Source organism: Parasteatoda tepidariorum, chromosome 7 (genome assembly GCF_043381705.1).
Source record: "Parasteatoda tepidariorum isolate YZ-2023 chromosome 7, CAS_Ptep_4.0, whole genome shotgun sequence".
NCBI lineage: Eukaryota > Metazoa > Arthropoda > Arachnida > Araneae > Theridiidae > Parasteatoda > Parasteatoda tepidariorum.
The window spans coordinates 44373685-44400603 of NC_092210.1; the positions used below are offsets into that span (position 1 = coordinate 44373685).

At 28.7% G+C, this 26919-nt stretch overlaps 1 protein-coding gene across 3 annotated transcripts in view; it reads right to left on the bottom strand.

Annotated features, from left to right (window-relative positions):
- The window catches only part of LOC107452285 (COP9 signalosome complex subunit 2 alien), a 42975-nt gene continuing 16056 nt past the window's right edge, over positions 1–26919 (bottom strand). For 2 of the 3 annotated variants that reach the window (XM_016068647.3, XM_016068648.3), the window contains exons 6-13: positions 24808–24912; positions 21169–21238; positions 12704–12803; positions 10747–10878; positions 5515–5612; positions 5357–5439; positions 1608–1666; positions 1–714 (exon numbers count right to left, since the gene is read on the bottom strand). In XM_016068647.3, the coding sequence (XP_015924133.1) occupies positions 570–714; positions 1608–1666; positions 5357–5439; positions 5515–5612; positions 10747–10878; positions 12704–12803; positions 21169–21238; positions 24808–24912 (792 nt within the window). In that variant the 3' untranslated portion in view covers positions 1–569. The remainder of the gene's footprint in view (positions 715–1607; positions 1667–5356; positions 5440–5514; positions 5613–10746; positions 10879–12703; positions 12804–21168; positions 21239–24807; positions 24913–26919) is intronic. The other variant, XM_071183357.1, reaches the window with a different exon arrangement.

Here is a 26919-nt window from a genome sequence, read left to right on the forward strand (position 1 = left end):
TGAATAGGAAACATGTGAAATATTTTATTTTTTTTTTAAAAATGTAAAGCAATAAAACTAGTTTCAAATTTACATTACACGTTGTTTCAATGAAATTTCTATGAATCGGCATGAACTTTGGTTCAGCAATAATGAAAGCTTCACTTATTTAAGACAACTTATAAATTAGTTACTTTTTAATTATCTCTCAAACAGTAGAAAAACATGTATTCTCTTAGGTCACAAACAAATAAACAAAACACATTAAATACAGTCTGTTAGTTTTCAATATTTCAAAACAATTACAAGTGGGATGAAGCTTTTATTTGGTACATGAAAGTGAAAAAAAAAATAACCACTCTACGATTGCACACCCACATTCATGCTTTTCATAGTTTTTGTACAGGCACATTCGGAATGGTCAATTGAAAAAGAAAAAAAATGAGCCATCCATCCATCCAATAGGCATGTGAATGTGTCTCCAATGGACGAGGGTTTCATTATCAATCACAGAGTGCGAGCATTAGTCACCAAACAGATAAATATCAGTTGTAGACTAAGCAATTTTTTTTAGTTCTATAATATTCTTGCTATGCCATTTTATTTACAATAGTCTGATGTAAAGTAGATAGTTGACCAGTCCATTTATCTAGAGCACTGTACCTAGCAGCACCTTGTGTTTTCTTGTCCAACTTCAAAACTTGGTTTTCTTGATCTATACGGCCTTGAATAGTACTGAAAAGAAAATTACGCAGTTAATTTTATTTTTAAAATAATAATATTAAGTTGCCAACTAAGTTCTGATCATTTCTTTAAAATCTTAACATTCAAATTGTAAATTTGTGATATAAAACTTTGAAATTACTTTTTTTTCTATTAATTTATATATCAGCCTTTAATAAGATCAAATGTCTTCAGAAGGAATGCAATTTAATGCAACGGGCACTGCATAATTCGAAATACTTTACTTATAGAGTTAATAATTTGTTTTTTTAATTGGAGAAAAATAAACATGAAGGGTAAAAGAAAAGTTTAACTTAACTATTAGACTGATTTTTTTTCTCTTAAAATAAAAAGAGTGTAATAAAATAAAAAAAAGAAGACGGAATACAATGAAATGCTGTCAATTGGATGAGATAACATGAGTTAATGACTTAGAGGAAGAAAAAAAAAAAAGAAAATCATGTTTCCAAAAATCTCAGCTGAGGACAAAACAAAATCAATTAAGATTTCAAGAAAATACTTACATTTTTAAAGTTCTTAACTTGTGTGTGATCATTATTAAATGCTAATATTCCGAAAATTTCCAAATCTGATTTTGCATAAACCTGAGAGTTTCAGATTTTCTATGTCAGTATTTTCAAATGCTCAGAGAATTCTAAGGTCTCTATTTATAGAGAGATAGAAAGCGGTGACAATATAGCTTCATAAATGTCACACATAACCTATTCCTTAATAGCTTAAATGATTTTTCGCCTGTAATATTACTGTTTAAAACATACAGCCTGATACTATTTCATACTTTTACCATTCAGATTAATCAATTAACGCATATATCTAATTTATTTCTTATTCTATTTATGTTGTGCACTTATTTTGACAATATAAATGTATCTTCGGATACTTACCTATCCAATATGCAAGAAACCAATAAATTTTCTACTTCAATCACATCAATATTTAGCTCCTGTAATTGAAAGACACATTAACAATGCAGAAAAAGTAAGGTTATGCAGCTATGTTACAGTAGTGCATTTAATATAGTTCACTGAACGATCCGGAAACAGAAATATAAGATTTTTAATATACTATTATTATCTTTAGAGGATCAATGTGACCATTTGTTACTCTTGCTTAAAACCTCACAAAATTATGCAATTAAGACAACTAATACATTCACAATGGTATTGAATAATACATCTACCGGTAAAACAACACAGTATGTTTTATGCTCCCATATCCTTCCCATTTAAAATAAGAAACATTTTTTTTTATAAAGAAAAAATTTTAAACCAGCAACCTGTTTAAAAAATAGCATCAAAAAATGAGAATCGTCTGCTATTCTGTTTCTTCATGATTTTTACCAGATTTTCGATTTTTGTTCTATTTTAATCACATTTTTGCTATAATATATACATATAAAAAACTGGATATCATGGACACGAAATTCAGCATTTCACTACAGGGCGAAAAAGAAAAAAACACAATTTTTTCTCCCGCCTCACATAAAAGGATCACACACTCAATTTTAAAATGCCCAAAAATTCCAAATTTTGGATTTTAGATGAAATTTTCACCACTAAAATGGGTCATTACATGATTATTCTTAAAAACGATTTGTAATTTGGAGATCGTATTAATTTTAAAAAAATCAAATCGAAAATTTAACAACTATGCGGAAATCACAAAACCACATGGATAAAAGTGTCACGTAATTCTAGAACTAAGAGATTAGAAATTTCCAGTGTACCTGTATAATAATGATGTTTTCGTGTAAAAAACTATGAATATCATTACCAGCAATAGCCAAATTTTCAACAAAAAATAAGCACCTTTTAAGCACTCAAAAATATTTTTAAGGACTTATATAATAATTAGGCATGGTTGGCAAGTTTTCGACAATGGACGGTTTTAACCGCCATGTCAAAAAAAGCTTCTTGACATAGTTTTTTAGAAATTGTCGAAAAACCAAAATTTTGGTATAAGAATTAATAGCTATTATAAATATGAAATATTTTAAAATTAACATACATGTAAAATTACAAGTGTTCAATCAATTATGTTCTTGAATTATTTTAACGGAAAATTCTTTTTATTTTGAAAATTACTGTCAAAAACCTAAATTTTGGTGTGAAAAAAAATTTAATAATTTTAAATAAAAATGTGAGAAATTGCAATTTATCCAATCCAATCACTTAATTTGTTTAATTATTGAAAATAAAAATACAAAAACTATATTATTTTAAAAAAACACTTAACAATCATCTTATACTTTATATATGTAAAATCAGTTTTCATTTACTTCCATTTTTACTCCTCTTTTCCTCAAAGCAGAAAAAATAGTTTTGAAGCCTTTTGAACTCTAAGTTCATTTTTCAGTTTTGTATAAATAAGATCGAAATCTGAAACTTTTCTTTCGATTGATTCTCAGCTGTATAGACTAGAATGTTGACCTACTAAACTATTATAACATGTAAAATAACAGGTAATTAGGAAATTTATTTTAATAACTGTACTAAATATTGATAGTAACTTAACTAAACACTTGAATAGATAGATTTAAAAAAATTATTAATATTGATAGTAAGTTAACTAAAACCCTTGAATAGATAGATTTAAAAAATTATTAACTCATCTAAACAAACATTTATATTTTTTGTAAATTATAATTAGTTTACTTATCAGGGAATATATTATATTTATGATTTATAGAAAATATTCATGTACATATAAGCAGGAGTCCAGAAAATTCTTAGTCCATAATATATACTCAGAATATTTTCTTTCAAATCGAAATTTCCCCAAAAATTTTAACATTTTTCTTTAGTTTTTTTAGTGCAATAAGTTTTTAAAAATATTTTTCGAAAGTAAAGTTTATATAAGAAAATAAATTTGCTTGATTTTATACAATTCTTGAAAAAAAAAACGAGCATATCAAAATATATTGAAATAGTAATAATTTATTAAATTAAAGGTCCCATTCATAAACTAATGGAATTCAAATTGATAAATACACAAATTGACATTTAATGTTTTTTAACAAGGAAAAATTTGCAAAGTAACACATTTCTCAACAATAAAAATTTTTGTAGGAATTTTTATAAATAGAAAATTTTCCTTTGGTTGCCTGAATTCTCCTCAAAACTTGGTTTGCATGATTAGATATATTCTGCTAACCTGTATATAAGTCAGTAATAATTAAACATTAAAAATCAAACAAAAGAAGAAAAAGATTTATAAGTTGAGTTCAGAAAATTATTGGCAGCCACTTTATAATAATTAAAATCAATATTTAGATTGATAATTAACAACTCATAGTTTTTACTTATAATGTATTAAGAAGAGTACCATGCTTTTAGAAAAACCGATTAAAAATTTAATGATTTTGGCTAGATTTTTTATAAATGATATATATACTATGAATTATAATTATAGTAGTATATAGTTATACTTCATAGTTATAATAGTTTTGTGCATGATTTAATGTCTAATAAAATGTCCCCAATGTTAATAATAGAATTTAGATTTCAATTGTTTGTAAATAAAATCATTAAGAGAAGATTTAAAGTTTTTTCGGATGACGAATCTGAATTTTTTTATTAAATTAAACATAAGTTTTTTTGCTGCATTTAAAATATTAAAAGCCCTTCACTTCATACCGTTTTAAAATCTTGCCTCTACTTAACATTGTATTATCTCATAAATTAACTTAATACTGAATATTTTAAAAGTAATAATACAATTAATAAAAAGTAATAAGCACAAAAAAAAAGAGTATTAGAGTACTGGTGGATCGTCTCTCAGGTAAAATATTACTCGTAAATTTAATGAATAAAAAGGAGATGGAAATTTTGAGGAGATGAAATTATGGGATTCTTGACTGCTCTTGACTAACTACTTGATTTTTGACCAACAGGAAAATATGCAATTAGTGAATGATCCCCAAGTGTTTATGGTATTGATATATAAATGAAATATCAGGAGAAGGTCATTAGCCTGCCAGTGATGAAGATGATGACGCATCGCAAACGATGAAATTAACGAAATAAATCAATTTCGATCGTTATTAGGAGAAATTTTTTTACTATATTTAGTTGGTTTTCGAAATCAGTGAAAATTTGAGAGATTTTTCAGTTTGATTTCAGGAAGCCTTGTAAAATGCAGCAGAGTTGCACATGAGGGGGTAAAAATCCTCAGCACTGAATCTAGCTCAGTACACGCACATGTGGATCCGCAAGTATTTCATCAAACATGTTAAATGAATTGCGTTTTAATATGTTACGGACCGACAGTACGCTGAAATAGATTGTAGTTGAATTAATTGTGAAAACTTTGAATAGAACAATGTCTTTTTGCATAATTCACGGTGAAAATCAACATGGCAAAGAATAAATATCTCATTTTAAAAAAAAGAAAATTAAGTACTGTTTAAAAACACTAAATGAAAAAAGCACCTTTCAGGGCTTTTAAAATACGAAGATCGAAAAAAGCACCTTAACGCTACGCACTCTGAATAACTGCCAAAAATTTTATCGTAAATCCAAGTGGGATTGAATCATTTAAAAATATAGCATAATTTCAAGTGATTATGTAAACCAAAACATTAAAAAATATGGTACAATAAAGCTTTCAAAAATATATGTAATCTTATACGTACTTTTGAAATAAAAGGTATATGAATCCTAGTATAAGGCTTAATTAATTTAATAAGAACTTGTGTCCTGATATTCCTAAGAAGATCTGAAAGATATTAAAAATTAAAAGGAGAACAGAAAATTAAAATGAAAACCAATTTAGGTATCTATCCTACATTACCTTCTATATGCTCCCTAATAAAAGGATCATCCATTATATTCCTACGGTTAGTTTTCAGTATCTTCTCAAATTCATTTATGTCATTATTTTGATAGGCACTAAAACAAGTTCAAAAACATATTTTGAATTTTTAAAAATAAACAATAATACCCTAGCTACAATTATACCTTGGCCCCATTTGGGCTCAAAATTAGCTCAATATGGATCGTATAAGAGCATGCACCAAGGGAACAATATTGAGATGTCTAGTTTTTTATTATTTGTCCCAGAATGGCTTTTAATACAGAGCTATAACAATTCTGTATAGGGTAGATATCGGGAAAATATCTGCCCTCTTTATTAAGGCAAGATTAATGAATATTGCTCCAATGAGGACCCAAGTTATTTTGTTGCTAGGGTACACTTAATTAGAAATAGCAGAGTCCATCAACTAACTATTTCATAACAAAAGTACTTCCATTGATAGAAAAAACATAAAACAATTGTTGCTAACACACAAATTTAAAAAAAAAAAATTTTTTACGAGAATTATCTTTTGAATTGTAAAAAGGTATAAAAAAAGCATAGGATTTTATAAAAGGATCTTTCTCTAAGCTAAGCGTTAGTGAAAAATTTATGTAGGTATTCTTATGTAGGCAAACATGAGAATACAAAAAGAATAAAAGCTTCAGTTTATTCATTGATGAGGTCATTATTTGCAACTATTTCAAAAATTTCACCCCTATTTAAATAATTTTACATCCCAAAAATTCCCCATCACATGATAGCAGGCCCGGACTGGGATCGAAAATCGGCCCGGGCATTTTAGAGATATCGGCCCAATACTTCACATAAACACCGCGTGAGCGAAGAGTACGCGGCTCCTAATGTATCATTTTTAGACATTTTTTACTTATAAATTCTCATGAACGTAAGTTAATTTATCGGAGTAAGAAAGTAGATAAAAATTGCTTAATAATCCTTTATAGAATATATTTCAATTTAAAATACATGGTTCTTATGAGGAAACATTGGTTGATAAAATCAAAAGTAATGTGAAAGATGAAGAGTAAATAAAAATATTTATTATACTACACATACATGAATGATTTATATTAAAAAAAATTTAAAAATAGATTTAATGCTTTTTCAAAAGTCCTGAAATTAAAATTTAATTTAACTTTTAAAGAGGATCACTATTTCCTGCCACTTGATCGATCATGTCGTCGCTATCTAATCTCATTAATAGATCTTTTTCTATTGCCATTACCATGAAGGCATTCAAATTATCCGAAGATAAAGTACTCCTCATTCGATTTTCAATTACTTTTAATGTGGAGAATGATCTTTCACAAGCAACCTGACTTTTTGACAATGTTAGTAATAATTTTAATGCTAGACTAATTAAATTGTAAGAATTGGTCAATAAATTTAATCTCTGTAGCATCTTGCAGCAACAAATAACACAATTTTTGAGCGCACTGCGTGTCTCACATTTTAGACTTACTTCTTCTGTTTCCAAAGTAAAGTCGTTATTATCTTCATTTGAATGATCTTCTGTGATTATTTTATAATCTTCTAAGTCTGAATTTTTCAGTTTTTCCCAATGTAAAGCTAAATTTCTTAGTTCAATCCGCAAATTTGAAATAAAAATAGCTGTTTCGTCAAATTTTAGCAAGAGTTTTCTTAACTCATTTAGTTCGCCAGGTTGAAGCTTGTTAAGACGTTTTTCAGGGAAACGTTTCGGATCTAGATAGGAAAAATCGGCGTACAATTTTCCATTTGCCGGAAATCGGCGTTCCATTGACGCTACAACCGTGCGAAAATAATTTTATGGGCGTTTATCTTAAATGCAATGGTTTCATCATCAAAAACTGTTTCATTCGACGCTGTCTCACCCGGCATCAATTTTTTTTTCTTCAATCTTTTTTATGGAAACTTTGTTTAAATTTCAGTTCAGTTTCTTCAAGCTCCTTATTTGCGCGAATAATGAAATCATCTGTAACTTTTTTTTAGTTCTCGAACACGTTTGTAATAAAATTCCAAAAGCTTTTAGGATGCATAAACCAGAGGTTTGCAAATATTGGGAGAGCGGTGTAGTTAATTCAAATATTCTTGAGAATATTTTGACGGTGATTACTGTTTCATATTTGCAAAATGATTCTAAAAATATTTTTGCCTTTGCACGGATATCTGACTTGAAATTTGAATTTTGTTGTATAGTTTCTAAACTTGTAATCAATGTGACATGTAACGGCTTAATAGTTGAATCTGAGTTTGAAAATTAACCAAAAATTTTCTTTAATGCAGAATCTTTGAACCACCAACGTGTTTCTCCAATAGTTGCGAGCCTTTTTTTATTTCCGTGCTCGTTACTTTGTTCCCAGATGTTCACGCGTTGGTATGATTCACGTAAAAATACTGCGAAGCTATTTAGTAGGCTGAAAAATAATGCACTTAGTGCCTTCGTGGTATCTCCTAAAACTAAATGTAAGACATGTGCATAACACCAAACATGAATTTGACCAGGGGACTCTTTGGAAAGCCATGAAGAAAATCCTTTATATTCGCATTGCATATTTGCAGTCCCGTCTGTTGAATTACCGATGCACTTTGTTATATCTATATTACAAGACTTTAAAACTGAATCCACTAAAGAAGACACCTTCTGTCCAGTTGAAGATTTACATTCACTCTACAACAGCAAGAAGTCTTTCATGTACACGATATTTCATATATTTTTTAAATGAAGACCTATATCTTATTTGGCATCATTGGAGAGAATTTTTGAAAAGAAATAACTTTTACTTAAAATATTTTTTAATATCTCCTACTATTTTCAAGATAATAGATAAGAAAAAATACATATTAAATAGATTTTGACACATTCACTAAAAAATTTTTTTTCGTCATAATGTCTTTTACTTTCATTAAATTACCTTTGTGCTTTTCTTCACATGTTTTCGAAAAATTGAAGCGATTTTGATAATTTAAGTGAATTATTTTTGATAAAAATTATAAATTGAAGTAAATAATCAGAATTTTTTTCGTATATATTATCTTGAGAACAGTAGGAGATATAAAAAAATTTCAAGTAAAAGTTACTTTTTTTCGAAAACCCTCTCCAATGATGCCAAATAAGATATAGGTTTTCATTTAAAAAATCAAAACTGTGTTCAAATTCCGGTACTTCCGGGAATTAAAAATATCACTATTGAATTCCTTGGGGTCGATTTAGTCATTAGATTTTTTATTTCAGATTGATTATTTTCATTCTCGAAAAAAATGGGTGGCACGCATGATCTAAATCACTCTGTATATTAAAACAATATTATTACTACATATATCATAAATATGTTATTAAATATTATTATTATTTGCGCAATATTATTTGAAATTCATGCAATGTATAAAAAGAAATTTTGCACTTCTGGCTCGGTCCAACCGGCCCTGAGGCCAGACCGGCCCACCGGGCATTTGCCCGGTCTGCCTACTGGCCAGTCCGGGCCTGCATGATAGGAAACGTGGTGATACCTACTAAAAGATAAATCTTCTGTGATGCATAAAAAAAGAATGTGGCAATACCGGTAAGACACCACACCATTAAGTTGTTGCAGTTTTCACAATAGATCATTTGTCAAGAGTTTGAATAAATGTTTGATTTATATAAACAGTTCCATGACTAGATTTCCATTTTCTAATTTTTTTTAAAATCAGCTGTGTTAACTACAGGGGGCGAATTGATTAAAAGAAAAGGAAGGGAAATTAAGAGCATTTAATCCATGATTTTAACTAGTAGGTTCACATAACCAGTGTCACCCAGATAAAAAGATGCTGATGTCTGAAATATTTTACATGAGCAGTATCATTTCCTATCCTTTGTAAAATAAAGGAAGTTGATAGGTTGATTTGGTAGTAGATGCTTAACAATATTCTTAATTTCGGATAAAGAAAAAATTTTATATAATAAAAAATGGTGGAAAGATGCAATTTTATATAGTTGGAATTATGTATTTCATAATTTTTCTCTTCAATTTTCATTGTTATTGAATTTATACCTTAAAGAGGATTTAACAAAATGTCTTCATTTGTAGATGTGTCTAATGTAAGGTTTCATTTTAATAATTTACCGTAAGTTTTTAAACCTTCAACAAGAGGATTGATATCTAATATTGAGGACAGAAAACATAATATTAGAAAAATGTTCAAACTATTTAGGATTCAATTAATGTTAGAATTTAGGATTAAATTAATGTGATAGAAATGTTAAAACATTATTATATAGCATTAAGCTTGTGTTTCAAAGCTTTTTCATCCAATTAAAATAGAAAAGCCCCGGTCTAAATATTTTACTGTCAAAGCAAAGTTAATTTTAAACTATATGTCATCAAACATCTAAGCTTAAAAGCAAACAAATAGCTTAAATATTTAAAAAGTTACTAAGCATTCTTAACAATTTCAAATTTGATGAGATTTTTTCACCTTGATAAAAATTATTAAGTCTAATAATTATTCCTATATTTTGCAATTTTTAATGAGTATCTGTACTGTTGGAGTATCTATTCAAATACTGAAAAAAAAATGGGTTAGGAATGATTTTTATTTCACTTTTATTTGCATTAACATTTTACTTAATTATCAGAATTAGCCTAGAGGACAGTAGCTAAATATAGGCGACAGTCTTACATAACTGTTAAACTTGCAGCAGTTATAAAAATATCATACTAGAAAAAAATACTCTCCAAACTAAAAAGCATTATATCATGTGACAACAGAGCCTTTGAAAACCAGCTTTAAATTATTTACAAATCAAAATAAAATAGCTAATATAAAAGATTGACTGTAGAAATCACTGGTAATAACTTTACAAAAATTTATCAGTGAAAGTTTTTCCAATTCTTAATAGGTCTAATTTCTCAATAGGCCGTATTGAATCTGATCTCAATATTGATCAATCTATAGAATGGACTCAAAGTCAATTTTGAATAGATTATCTAAAAAGCTTTTGGCAGTTTGGTTATTTTTCAACATCCTCAGAAATAAAAACTTAAAAAAAATGTTAAAAAATTATAAATAAGTAATAAATTGCAGATCTCATGTCTAATGTAGTTTGAAATTTCGTCCTTGAACGAATCACAAATGTTGCCAATAATTAGAATTTTTGCTTACATTTAACTAAACATGAAAACATTAATTCTATTGGAATCTTAAATTTTTATAAATAAATAACAATAAAAATCTTTAAAAATATACCTCACTAAATTTGTCATAGCCAATATTTCAGGATCATTTTTGTAGGGTTTAGCTTCTTGTGAATCAAAGGGATTAATACCAGATTTCATTAACATATTAGCCAAAACTAAATATTTTAAGCATGTTGTCCGCCTAAAAAAAAAAATATTTGCAACATTAATATACATAAATCTAGTCATTAAAATAATAGTACAATAAACACATAATTATTCACAATCTGATACTAGGAGAAACTCAGATGTATACAAATTGCTATAACAAATGCTACTACTGTTTTGTTCAATGAAACTTTCATTTATCTGCTTGAAAATACACCCCACATTATTTTTGGTCCTTGTAGGATTCTGTAGCACAGTATTTTATCTTGATGAGATCAGTTATCCTACAACGATAGTGTTCCCTCCTGCGGTTTGCAAGTGCTGTAGTTTGCAAGTGCCACACAAAAAAAAAAATTTTGGGACCAACATGATTAACGTAAAACTATAATGGCAAAAACTTAAGATATATTCAGATCTTAACTGAAAGCAACATGCTAGCTACATTTACAGAGAAGCAAGGAAGTTATAGGAATAAATAAAACTTGTACAAAAATTGTTAGAATCAAGTTCAGAGTTGCACTAAGACAATACAGGAATAAAAAGTCAGGATGAACAGTAAAAAAAATTTTTTAATACAAATTAACTTTCTAATACAGCAGTATTTTTTCCAAAGTGAGAAACAAAAAAACTTCCCAGTTTTGGCATCCCTAATATACACAGACCAGAAAAAAGACAATCAAGATAGGATTACAAGTTAATTAAAATATTTTATTGCCACCAAAGATGAACATAATTTTAATAGCATACAAAGTTTAACATTTGGTGAGGAACAGTTTGAGCTAGTGAAACAATTTATTAATCTGGGTGCAATAATTACCAAAAATAATGGTATCTCAATTGAGATAAACAGTTCAAAAAAGGCAAAGCATATAGGCTCTTCCAAACACTGTTAAAATACTATTATAATATATTAAATACAATATTAAATAATATGGAAGGGAGTCCTGGACTTAAAGTGAAAAAAGATCAGGAAAGTTTGTTAATCTGGGAGAGAAAGGTAGAGAGAAATTTTTTTACATAAAATGTGGAGATTTCGGAAAAGTATAAAAACTATGATATAGTCACTGACAGATGTGAGAAAGGTCTTTGACTCAAAATTTGTCAGTTCTTGACCAAGAAAAAGATGGTTGGAAGATGTTGAGGATACAAAAAAGTTAAAAATCAAGAATTGAAAGTTTAAAGCCCAGAACCATGAGAAATAGAGGGCTATCCTGAGGAAGGCTCGGGTTTTCAAGGAACTATTAAGCTGATGAGTAGTAGTAATAGAGAATAATTAGCATATTTTGCTCACAATACTTAGGTCAGGTAGTTCTTTTATCGATATTTTGAAAGAGTTTATAATTTCAGGTGAAGAAATTAGGAAATTCTTGTAACTGGGCAGTAGATCAGTCTCTAAAGGACATTACTAGACTACAAATTTCCTCCTTGCATGTTTCGATGAGAATAAGTGATTTCAAATGAAAAAATTTTATTAAAATTTAAATTTGTCAAACTACTATTATACGAACTCTAATTTATATTTTTCAAGACTCAATAAGTTTCTTTCATTGCCAAAATTATTAAAAGACAGTTCAAACCCATTTTCAATAATTCTGATTCCTTTTCACTAGTTTTGGATAGTTGATATTACTGTAATACTGATATTTTGTTAATCATTTTACGATTTACATGCAAAATAAAAAACTGTAGTTAGTTTGGTTTAGCTTTCTCATCATACCAGAGAAACTTTGGAGAATCTAGGGCAGTTAATAAGCCTGAAATTAGCTTAGTGATTACATCACACAATACAACAAATAATCAAGAGCTCACTGTACTTGGTAAAAGAAAAAAAGAAAGAAATTAAAAAATTGATCACGCACCGGGGGCTTCCAGATTCATCATAATTTTTAAAAGCTTCAAAGAAATCCGTGTGAGCTTTTTCATATTCTCCTTCTCGAAGATGCATCTTACCTCCACATTCTAAAACATAAAATAAATCAATAAAGCTATTAAATTTTTTTTAAAGCAAATGTAAATTACATAAAGACAATGGTATTGCTTAATAGAAAAAACACTTTAGTAACAGCAATATTTTGAGCTTGTTTTATTGCATGATAAATAAATAAAACTTCAAAATTCTATTAGCAAATGACAAAGAGAAAAACTAGCTCCACTTATTTTCCATCAAATATTTCATTATATTATCTTAGTCATAATGTTAATATCTTAGTGGGATTTAGTGAGATGGTTGGGAAATTGTCTAAGAAAAGAAATTAAAGAGCTTTTTAATGCCTTTTGTGAAATGAATAATTTACTGATTGGGGGTAGTGTTTTTAATCATAAAGACATCCACAAGCTTAGGATGAATAATTGAGAAATGAATAATTTACTGATTGTCTTTATGATTAAAAACATTACCCCCATTCAAAAGCTTAGACCTGGAAGGATTCTACAAAGAACCAGAATATAATTATCCATGCATGGTATTACTGGAAATCAAAAAACTTTAACAAATCTGATATTATTTAATTCAACTATTTCTGAATCAAATTTTTTAAAAAAAAGATAAATTACACTATTTTGAATTCATAAATCTGCAGCACATAAGATTTCTTGTTGTAGTTGTTAAAAGTTACAAAAGTGATACCCTTCTCAATTTCTACTTTAGTCTTTAAAAATTATTGAAATGTTTTTTCATAAAAAATTTAAGAGTGCAGAAAATTTTCATAACGAATCTGGTAAAATAAAATTTCAATAAAAAGCATAAAATATTTTAAACAATTATTGGATGGACCCTCAAATTAATAACTTCCTGGCACACTCAATTCGAAAAATGTATCTAAACACTTTGATCAATTTTTAAGGAAAAAAAGAAAATTGCTTGCTGTTTTGGAGCAATATAACAGACTTTTGTGCACTAATTTGGTTCCAAATTGTACCACAATTTCACTTTTTGCTTAATGACTATTTTTGAGTTTTGGAACAGTATGGAGCAATTTTGGAGGGAAAAAAACGACATTTTGGAGCAGGTTGGAGCAGAAATTACATTCTGGAGCAGTTTGGAGTAATTCGAGCAGCTGTTCCAACCAGTATCAAAATTTAAAGCTAGAGATGTGTGGGATAGATTTTGTTTAGAGTTGGAAAACACTAGAGTTTGTAGCACTAGATACTCAGAACAATGAGCAAACGGCTATGATTGTGGAACAAGATTGGGAAAAATTTTAAAGGAGTTTTAAATACAATTGCAAACTAATTCTTAAGAGCAAAAAGTAAAGAAACATAAAAAAAAAAAAATAAAAAAAAAGATGAATAGCTCACTCCCTGGTGATACATGGAATAAAATTGAAAAAGAAACAAAGTTAAGATCTTAAAGGACAGTTTAAAATCTGAAAGATTGTGGAAGTCCTATGTATGAAACAGTACACAGAAATGGACAGATGAGTCGCAAGAGCTAATAACAGAATTTTTAAATGAATTAGCAAAAAATACACAAGGAGCCAAGAATAGAGGTCAAACCAGAAAATTATACGAGATTATCAAACAATAAGTGGTAAAAAGAGAAACTCAAATTACTCAGTCAATTGGAGAAAATCTTATTTCCGATACTGACACAAAAGAAAGATAAGAAGGATATTTAAGAAGTTCTAAATGTTTGTCATGTAGAATCTTTTGATTTACCAACTACCAGGGTTGGCAAGTTTTTGGCGCTTGACGGTTTTTACATCATGTCAAAAAAACCTCTGTCAAAAATCCATAGTTTTTGCAAAACTGTATTTATATTTGAATTTAACTGCTTATAATTTAAAATTAATTCATTTTTGGGCAATAAAATTAGAAAAAAAGTTGTTAAAAGATATTTAAGAACAGATTCTTACATTTTTCCAACATTATTATATCAAAACATACTATTTGAAGTAAAATATTAGGATACTAAACAAAATTTTCAACATTTCCAAGCAATGAAAAATGCGCGAAATTAGTCACTTGCAATTGTATGCTTCGGCACAGTGACCCCGACTACTGAACATGTAATTTTGTTTAATGTGCTTTTTCAACTGAATAAAAGTTTTTAACTTGACAAAATAGCAGTAATTCTTTACTTAGAATTTGTTAGTAGTTACAAGTTTTGAAAGTTTTGTTTAGCTTATTTCTAATATTTAAGAAATGCCAAATTTTAAATACTTTTTAGTTCTTGAAATTATTATTAGTGCCAAGCTTTTTTGTTTGTTTGTTTATTTCTCACAATTAAGAAGTGCAAAATTTTGAATCCTTTGCAAATCAAGCTATAATGATAAAAGTAAGTATGACTATTTTCAATAAGTATATTACAATATTTAGTATAGAAGGATATATATTCATACAGTATTTCTGCATGAATTTTTATCTTTCTATAAGAATGCGTGTATATAGTTGCAAAATCAATAGCAATCATTTACAACATTCATTTATAAAGGCAATTATGTAAATATAATATATTGTCCTCTATATGCCATAAATTAAAGAAAACAGTAGGTTTATGTCGGTTTTTACCACTGTCATGTCAAAAACCAGTTTTTGACGGCAAAAACCCAACCCTGCCTGCTACTATTTTTTTAATAAAAATCTAAAAAGGAATTAAATGCCAATCAATTGCTAAACAACTTTGTTGAAAGGATCTTGCCAAATGAACTCAAAGTTGCTCAGAGAGAAATTAGTCAAAGAAGCATGTGGAAATGTTAAGATTATAGCTGATCTATAAACATCAGACAGAAATCAATCAAGATTATTCAATAGGTTTGGCAAACAATGATCAGAAAACAAGATCCTGGGTCAGAGGCAGGGATAATGAAAATACCAAAAAAGGGAGATTTAACAAAATGCGAAAATCAATCAGGGTGTAATCATATTATCAATACCATCAAAATTTTTTGGTAAAATCATTGCATATAGAACAAAGTTGGACACATTCGTAGAACAGAGCAAGCTACATTTCGAACTGATAATATTAATGTCAAATACACATTGTCACTAAGAATTATAACCAAGCAATGTCTTGAATATAATTCTACACTTCACTTTCATCTTCAACAATTTAAGTATAGATTTTGTTTAAACTATATCCGCTTAATTGAATTTTGTGTGGCATTTCTTTAATTCTCCATAACACTTAAAAAAAATAATAATAACTCAACGTTTTCAAATAAAAATCAAAATTAGAACATGTTGAACAGGAATGATTTTAAAAAGTGACATCATAAATAATTTAAGAGCCATTTCCATTCCAGGTTTCGAGATTTCTTACTGCATGTTCACAAACGGTGAGAAATCTTGGAATCTGAATTTTCTCGACTTGAAACAGATTCCTCAATATAAAAATAGATCAAAATAAGTTCAGAAGAAAGCTGGCAACTATTTTCATGCAACAAAAAATATTTCGAAACTAAATTGCATATTATCGACATACTATAGAATAAATGTTTACAAGAATAAGCAAATGATAAGAAAACGACATGCATCTTAATCTGGAAGCAAAATTCAGCAAAAAAAGGAAAGAAAAAAAATAATAATAAACAACTACTTAAAGCAAATAGGCACGCAAAACTTTGTATTTTGGAATGAAAGAAATGAAATGTATAAGAAATAAATAACAATGATTTCACAGCAATTTTTTTGAGAAGAAAAAAAATTTACAACTAAAAAATGTTAATAAGTGAATTTTTTACATCTCTTCAATTAGCAGTCAGACAGAGGAATAAAAAAATTTCAACAGCAAAAACACTGAGTTACTTTTTTATAAGAACAAAAGATGGAAAATAAATTACAAATCTGAACATTGAGTAATTGGTGGACGGTCAAGCTCCCCGTGGCAGAAACACGGCGGCACAGCGGCATTGTTGCAGAAAGATTTTTTTTATTTGGGAAATAAAAATTTTTGGTTTGCCAAAGTTCTCAAAAAAGATTCTGCAGAAACAGAAGCTGTTTTACCAAAAAAAAAAAAAAAACATTTTCTACAGAAACAAAAAATTTCTGCAGAAGCAATAATGGTTCTGAAAAATTTTTTTCTTACAGAATTGTTTTAAATATTGTTTTTTTCTAGCGTACCGCAGAAGGAGAAAGCGCTCGTAATTCTCCGTTAATCTCCAACACAAACAGTTAATGGATAAAAAGGGGAGAATTATTTTCCCCTTTATTAAGCTATTTTTGGAAATTTACCAACTTCGGCCTCTATCGCTGGCGCAGTAATTTGCTTTGTGTTTTCTTATGAGAACAGAGCATTTTATATTTTTTGCACTTACTTATGTGGAAAATTTCATGCGTAAAAAGATTCTTTTTTTAAAAAAATCATGTCTAACGAAAAGGTTATTTGTTGCAATAGAGAAGCCCCAATAATTAAAACAAATTTGAAAACTGATTTTTCAAGGCGGCATTCCGAAGAAGAAATAAGATGGAAGTCGACAACATCTAGTTATGTCAGAGATTTTTTTTCTGGAAAGCGACAGGAAAAGAAGCTTCCCACGCTACTAATATTGAGAAGAAGAAAAACGTTTTAGATTTGAATTAAATATTCTTACTAGTAGCGATATCGATAGTAAAGATGAGACAGCATTTCCAACAAATCAAGAAATTTTAGAAGCAGCCAAAGGAAACAAGTAAAAAATAACTATATATATATATACAGTACGACCTCGAAAATCCGGACTTCTAAAATCCGGACCTTTACATCCAGTTCGTCAGGAAAAAATTTCAACAAAAAAAAAAATCGCTTAAAATAAAAATTTTAACTTAAGAGCGCAAAATCGCAACTCTTCTCCAACAAGGAAGCAGTAGAAGAAGAGGTAGGGGTGAGGAGTGAATGAAAGTACATAGCTGATAAGGAAATTCCAGTCCTTCTTATCAGCTTTGTAGAGAGAACAAAGGGGACTCCCCTCCGGAGATAGGGGAATCCCCTCTATTTTCTTTGATAGATAAGGTGTGTAGGAGGAGGAATTCTTCTACCACCTTGTTTTTCCCCCTTGTGAAGAAAGAAAACGGGTTCTTTCTTAACCTTGAAGTGTGGGAGGCGGGGACAAGTTCTTTCGTTACCCAACAAAAAAAGGATTAGTATCAGCTGTTACAGTCTAGTCTAGAAGCATCCGTTTTAGTTGTATGTTGAAAGTCAGCTCCCGTTTTAAAAGCCTATATTTTTAGTTTTAATTGTTATTTAACGAATTGTTATCTAACATTATGTTATCTATAAGATCGATTACGGGAAAAAAAGATGAAAGTTCGAAGAAGAGGAAACACAATTCTCTTTCAATTTTGAAGAAAGTAGAAATGCTTCGGAAATATGAATCAGGAACTTCAGTGGCTAATCTGTGCATCGAATACGAACTCGGCAAATCAACTGTCTATGATTTAATTAAGCAGAAAGATAAAATACTGCAGTTTTTTGCAAAAAGTGACGTACCTTTAGAGATGGATAAGAGAAAGACTATACGCAAAGCCAACAACGAAGATTTGGATAGCATAATGATAGAATGGGTACGGCAACGAAGAAGTGAGAAAGTGCCTTTGACTGGCGCAATTATTATGGCACAGGCAAGGCTCTATCACAAAGAATTGAAAATAGAAACGCCTTGTGAATATTCTTCAGGATGGCTAGATAAATTTTAAAAACGTCATGGAATAAGGCAATTAAGAATTTGCGGGGAAAAGGCGTTAGCTGACGTTGAAGCTGCCGAGCATTTTGTTAATGAATTTTCCGAATTTGTGGCTGAAAATAATTTATCTTTCGATCAGATTTATAATGCCGACGAAACTGCTCTCTTTTGGCGCTATGTTCCAAGAAAAACCTTAGCCACTGCAGATGAAAGCAATCGATCCGGTGTGAAGGATATAAAGGAGAGGCTAACTGTGTTGGCGTGCGCTAATGCTTCCGGATCTCATCGCTTCAAGCTGATGGTAATCGGCAAAAGTGCTAGACCTCGAGCATTGAAAAACGTTCAAAGTCTACCCGTTGTATACAAAGCGAACAAGCGTGCATGGATTACGCAAGAATTGACAGAAGAGTGGTTCAACGATAATTTCATTCCGAAAGCTCGAGCTCATTGTAATGCTGTTGGGCTTCCAAGCGATGCCAAAATTATTCTCCTCTTAGATAATTGCACAGCACATCCTCCAGCTGAAATTTTTTTGAAATCAGGAGTTCAAGTGATGTACTTGCCTCCAAACTGCACTTCTCTCATTCAACCTATGGATAATGGGATATTAAGATCTTTAAAATGTAAGTATAAAAAGGACTTTTTGGAGAAAATGCTCCGTTCTCTCAATCAGGGCAAGAGCATCACAGAATTTGTAAAGGAATTTAACATGAAGGATGCCCTTTACTGTGCTGCAAATGCATGGAATAGTGTTACGCCTGAAACTTTGAGGCATGGTTGGAACAATCTGCTGCCTTCTACCATTTTCTTTGAAAATGAAAGTGAAAACGATTGTGAAGGTTTCAAACTTTCAAAAGTCCAAAATTTGAAGTTAATGAACTTCTCGATTACGCTAAAAAGTGCGTGTTCAAAATCGATCAAGATGACATCGAGGAGGTCATGATGTGCGACGACGATTTACCTATAGTCAACCACATGACGGACAATAAAAAAAAAATGGCCGTGAAGAAAACAGTGATTCCGAAACTGAAACTCCAAATGAAGAAAGATTAGTGTCATTGGATGAAATGTTAACAAATATGAACAATGTTCTTAAAGGTTTGGAACAAAGAGACATTGTTGATGAGCACGAGTTAATGTTACTCTATAAAGTAAAAGAAAAAATAAGCAAACATAGAATGAAATCTATGAAACAACTAACGATTTTTGATATGTTTAAAAAATAATTTAGTTAAAGTTTATTTAATTGTGTTGCTATAAATATATTATTTTAGGCTACTTTTTGTCTCTGTTTGATTTGTAATGTCTCTTATTTATTATTTAAAGCATATAGTATCTATGTTTAGTTGTTAAAATGGAAGTCGGAGGTCTACACAAGCACGTTTAATCGCAAAATCGGCCTGTCGAATTCGGAACTTCGATAATTCTATCAATTTAAGTAAGGTATCTAAAATCCGGAAATTTCCGAAATCCGGACCTACCAAACCCCCAAGCAGTCCGGATTTTCGAGGTCGTACTGTATATATATATTTTTTTAAAGATAAAATGCCTATATCCTTTGAATTAAGTCGTCGATAAAAAAAAATAATAAAAAAAAACACTCGCCATCTAACGTTAAATGAAATAAAGCCTGAAAGATATCTCACTATCTACGATTTTTTGGCATGCATATGAAAACCAGATTGGTGGAAAATATTTACCGGTGAAACACTTTCAAACAGGTTTCCATACGCATGCGAAAAAATCGCACCCAATGAGTATGGCTCTAATACCAATGTTTCAGTACTGATAAAGACTATTTCGTTTTGAGATGTTGAATAGACTTGAGCATATTGAGTCGGAAACCGCTTCTGCATACTTCGTGTGGAATCACTGCTATATATTTACACAATACAGTGCGAAATCACAAGCACTGTGTATTTTTTTTCGTTCTAAACTTAATCTGATCACGAAAAAAGTTTTATTTACCTCCTTTTTTTTAAAAAAAAAAATCTTTCAATAAGTCAGTACAATGTTAATCGAATCTAATTAATCTATAATTAATTAGATATAGAAAAAATTGAAACAAGCATTGCTTTAATTTTTTTGCTTTTGGAATTTGGTTATAGTCAATTCTAATTTATTATTTTGATTACTCAACTTCAATATTAATTTTTTCACCTGATTTGTTTCTGTACCTGATATAACTATTATAATGAAACATTAAATCATACTGTTTTAAACTGCTTTAATAATTAAATTTTGATACTGTTTTAAACTGATACTTCAAATTCAGTTATCTTGTTTTATAAATTTAATCTTTTCGTCCATTCTTAGCTTATTTCTATAAGTTCTATCTTATTACAGGTTCTGGGTAATCTTTATTTATGCTCTAGTAAGCATTTTTATCTGCAGATCTATACATTTATAACTTTTCGTTATTATCGAAGATTATGCAAATTTATACTTAAACAATTTAAACTTATTAAGAAATGTAAACTTATATTATGAAATTAAGAAAAAAAAATCTACACAGTTTTATTCTATGCATGTAGACTTATTTTATAAACACGAATTTCATCTATTATTATAAATTCATTACACATACATTTATAACGATAAAAATATCTTGCAGAAAGATATTGGTTCTAGTTAGGTTTGTCACAGAAAGTCAGAAAAAATTCTGCCACAGGGGTCAAGCTATTTATATACAATAAGCTGTTTAGACAAAATAATTATTATATTACCTCTTATTACTCCCATGATCAAAGGATGTGGTATAGCTGATTTTATATGTAATGACTGTTCATATAATTTCTAAAAGCAAAATCACCAATTTTAATACAAAGGCAATTACTTTACTTAATAAATGCAATTTATTTAATATATGCAATTACTTTACTTAATATAAATAAGAATATGTAAGACAAATAAGTTACATCTGCAGCAGAAGAAAAAACTAATTAAACAGTATTGGCATTTTTAATAGTAATCTCTGGTTATCTGACAAAGATACTTCACTGTATCAACATGATTTCCAATACTGGCTGTATCTATCCCCCATTAAATATTAAAATTACAAAGTAGATAAAAAAATAATAAAAAACTTTAACTCAACCTCACTTAAGGAATAAAGTGTTTTGCATCATGGGCCAGAAAGAGCAATATAATTTTAGATACTTTTTAACGAAAAAAAGGCAAAACACAAAAGACAATTTGTACAGACAATAACATTAACTGACAATGATCATATTCAATTACAAGAGAATTGACAAATCATAACACTCATAGATCAACAGGTTCATAAATGCAAATTTGTTAGTAAGTAAAATAAAAACATGATTTTATTACAACATATTATTTAAATTAATGAAAGTCTTAAAAATTGACTATGGAAACCACAGTTTAATTGTCAAAACTTTTAAAATTACGAATATTAATTAGTGAATGTAAGTCACAATGAAAAATACAAATTGACCCCACTTGTCCTCTATCTTTAGCAATCCATGGAATTAAAAATTTAGTAGATTTGTTTTTATTCATTTTGAAAAGTGCATGATATAAAAATTTCGACTTGTCAACAGTCCTAGAATCACAACAAAACTTCAAACAATTCTAGTGTTTGATCATGTTATCTAGCTTCAATAACATTTAATTTCAATTTTTAAGGGTTTTTACAATAACTCAAATACAAATTAATATCTCAACTCAAATCAAATTCATCCGAAATATTACATAATTGCAAATTTAAATTACAAGAGAAAGCAAATTTTACATTATCCATTCCGTACGTTATTACGCTTCTTAGATCATTTTCTGCTGGTTTGTGAAAATTAATCATATTGGTAGTGTTAAATTAGACCTGATTAACGAAACTATTTTTAAAAAATCTTGCTTTAATACTTTTTCTAACAGATCAAAACCAATTTTTCTCTACAAAGCTTGCACAAACTTTTTTCAAATTCTTTCTTTCTTTTTTTTTCTCCTTCATTTATTTTTACTTTCTATTTATTTTTTAAGAGAGACATTTATTTATTAGCTGTTTGAAGCTGTTCTAATATTTTTTCCATTCAATCTAATTATCCTCCTGTCTCTATGAGGGGATTTCTTCCATGACTCAATAGAAGAGTGGTGGGATTGGGTAATTCACAGAAAGGGTAGTTAAAGGACGTAAGAGAGCTTAAATAGTAAAATTTGTGGAATTTTTTCAGTCCAATTATTATGAAGTTAATCCAATTATTTACAGAACATTACACTAAATAACTAGCAGTGTATTCATTACAGAAAAAAAATGGGAGAGAATTTCTCACCCTTTCTCAAAAACAGGGTGAGATTTCAAAAAGTTAAGTGAGATTTCTAAAAATTAAAAAAACACAAATAGACTTGGAAAAAAATTATTTCTTTCATTATAATACATTTTTCACATCTTCTAATTGAATATTTTTGCTGCATCATCATATGGAAAATGTTCTATATCTACTTTTTCATCGGCTATTATATTTATTTGGCTGAAAAATATCTGTATTTGCTTCGTTTTGACCGTTTTTAACGACATTTGTTTCATTTTCATTTGTTCAATATGGACTTATGCCTTAACAAGGTATTTGTCCATCTTACATTCATGTACAAAAAATTAAAACGTCTTACATGAAGAAACCTTACCTACGGTGAACACACGGTTGCAGAGAAATGTGTTCTGAAAGGGGTTCTGTGGTTCGGGGGGTGGTGCTCTGCTGTTCGCACCGGTTCTGAACAATACTGATAAATAGGGAAGCTAGATAACAAGGACCGATGTTCAAAATAATGAAAGATCAAGGAAGAAAAGTGAAACGGATTTTATTTAAAATGGCAAAAGGCAAAATTGTTTCCAAAATTCATGAATTTTGAAATTGATTAATAGAGTGCGCGAACTTCTCGCGTTAATCGGTTTTTATTGCAAGAAAAGACAAAAATAACACACGGTTGCAGAGAAATGTGTTCTGAAAGGGGTTCTGTGGTTCGGGGGGGTGGTGCTCTGCTGTTCGCACCGGTTCTGAACAATACTGATAAATAGGGAAGCTAGATAACAAGGACCGATGTTCAAAATAATGAAAGATCAAGGAAGAAAAGTGAAACGGATTTTATTTAAAATGGCAAAAGGCAAAATTGTTTCCAAAATTCATGAATTTTAAAATTGATTAATAGAGTGCGCGAACTTCTCTCGTTAATCGGTTTTTATTGCAAGAAAAGACAAAAATAGGCGAGATTCTCGTGTTGTAGTGAAAACACTGAGTAGTTAGATTATCATTTATTTTCGTCCCTCTCATGGCCTGCAAAATGCTTCAAAAGCGATAAATGTTCCAGAAGCTTTAAATTTTATTCTTACAGCATTGGTCAGTATCAACTAAAACATATTACAAAAGGGTTTAATAAAGCAGGCTCCTCGGTATCCAATGAGAACATTGACATTTCAGAATAAAATTACATGGCTGAAAATCTTCTCAAGTCGAAAGCATTTATAACGATTAAAACACAGATCCCATTACTTTTTGAATATGAGTAAACTTACATCCAAAAGTAGTACTTTTCAAAGATGAGTAAAAAATATCAGAGGATATTTCCACAACTGATTAATAGTTTTAAAAAAAAACATTACAATATGAACAATCACATTGAAATAATATTTATTTGCAAATGTAAACAAAAAAGTAAATTTACAAATCTAAGGTTTGAGATGTAGTTTGTTAAACTTGTATCTAAAAACAAGTAAAGATTACACATTTCTTTTAATAGTTCATCCTGTAAGTTTAAATTTTTTTTTAAATATGCTTACAGTTATTTAACTCTGATTTAATGCTTTCCTGCTTCGTGCCTTTTTTAAAGCTAGTCTGAAGGAAAACGTAAAATTGGGGTTCAAGTGTAGTTAATTAATAATCTCTACTTAATAGTTGGGTTTAAACCGATTTCTTTAATGGTAAAAAAAACAACAAAAAAAACAAGCTAACAAAAATTTAAGTACTTAAAAAAAAGCTTTGATACTTAAAAATTGTTCTAATTTCTAGTCAATATTTATTAACACTTTTATAAATTAGGATTTAAACTATATATATCTAGAGACTAATTAGAGCTTAGCATGTAAAAACACATTCGCCTTTGAACATATAAAATATGAACTATTATCAACTCTTAAAAATTATAAATGCTTTCAACTATTTTTTATTTCAATAATCATTACTCTATCCTAATCTTTTAATTTGAGCACAAAGCCAATCAACAAAATCAACTAGATCAATATCAGTGTCAAATCAATATCATTGTTTTTTAATTTTAATTATGCATAATTTGTAGTTTTCTAAACATTTTTTATGATGAACTCAACTTCTAAAAAGATCTAAAATGTGTCTTACTTTTAACTTTTTATTATTCTTTTGAGCTGTGTACATTTGAATTTCTAATGCATAAATTTCCAGCAGCTGAGTGCCTTTCTTTAGGTCATCAGATCCATCATCAGTCTAAAATATATAAAAAGAGTCAATCAGTTAACATACAAATATCAGAATAAATTTTATTGTAATATTCTTAAACCCAGCACATTTAAAAAGAGTCTTCAACGGTAAATTTTTTCCTTAATTGAATTTACAGTGAACTCAATTTTAAATACAGAGCATCAATCAAAATATTCCCTATTAAAGAAATTTTTTGATTTTCTATGTTTTTGGAAATTTTCAGACGTTTATTTTTCAGATTTTTTTAATGTTTGAAGAAAGTTGGAACTTTGGAATTATTTGGAGCATTAGAAGAAAATGGCAAAACAACAAATAATGTTCTGACATCTGATAACATTACTGAATTATAAAGGTAAGATAAACTTAAATACATATTAGAAAACATAATTCTTTAAAATAATAAATATTAACACTTTCAATGCAATTACTAAAACTACTTGTCCTATACAAAAAAAAATTTATTAAATAATTTTAAAATAATATCTTTAGTATATAAAATTGATTTTTAGAAGTTTTGAATAAATAATTAATATTTTATCGATGCAAATTAACACAAATAAAAATTTTAATAATTCTAAAAATGTAATACTGAACAAAAAATACAACTATTAAAAGCTTAATTAAATTAAAAATTATTTAAACTAAAAATTACTTTAACTTCATTTAATTAAAATTGAGTAAAATATTTTTTTATAAAATAAAAAAAACTACTTTTTAAATATTTGTCAGCAAATATTCCAAGTCCTGTTAGTAGACTGTAGTATTAGTAGACCGGAACACAAATTCAATTACTAAAAAAGTTAACAGATCTTCAATAATGATATTTCGATAGCCTTTTTTGTACCATGAAATTCATCATACATTAGAGAAAGTGAATAAGTGTTAATTATAAAAAGTGTGTGCAACCAAGAATTTAATCCAAATATCAATATCAAAGAATTTTTAAACGATTACAAAAATATATGAGCATTTAGTCATTCTAATGCAGCACTTTTTTCAAGGAAAAATATAATTATGAATAGAAATATGCAAAAGTAGATTTTTTTTCACTATTTACACATCATTGTAGACCAATGGTGATACTGATAAATAAAATTACGTGTTGAAATTTAATAATCGATGCAAAAAGTACTTCAACTAAAGAAAGAATAAAAATTTAAAAATTTTGAGTGTTTCTTCCCCATAAAGAGAATGAGATGCAGTTTTCTGCTGTTTGTTTTCAAAATGAAATAAAACTTGCCCAGACAAAACAAATTCCTATGTATTTAAAATATAACATTGCAGGCAAATAAAGTATGCCATTTTGACCACTTTAGCTTATCTCAATTATCAAGAAACCACTTTATTCTAGGGAATTAAAAGAGAGCAACATCTTTCTAACCTAACAATATAGCTTTTGAAAAATTTGAGATATAGGATGGGAAATTTAATGGCTTTTCAATTTTAAAAAAAGGGAAATATAGGATCACACTTCTAGCTTGTTTGTACAATGAATATTAAAGACCTTAATAAATATATAACATAAATTAACGAAATTTTAAGTTAAAAGTCATTATTTCTTCATTTTTGAACTTATCACAATCTACTAAAAACTTTGTAACACTTATTTAAATAAAGTTGCAAAAATTTCTATAACTCCTTCATATAATGAATTATAACTAGGGTTGAAAGTTTGTCATGGTGCTAAGTTCTACAAACTATTATATATTTTTTGAAATCCATGACTATTTCAAAAGGCTACAATTTGCACGAAAATAGTTTAAAATGTAAGGTTTTCCTTGTTGTTGTTGTTTTTTTCCCCCTTACATTTCAACAGCAATTAATACTTTTCTAAAACTTCAAATCGGATAATGTAAACCTGATAAAATATTTAAAAGAATTGATCAATAGGAAAAATGACAACAACAAAAAAAAGTTCATAAATGGTTTTAAATCTTGTCAAGTTAAGACCCCTAGGTGATAAATTAATAAAAATACCATATACTAAAGTATATAAAAATTACAAAGATATGA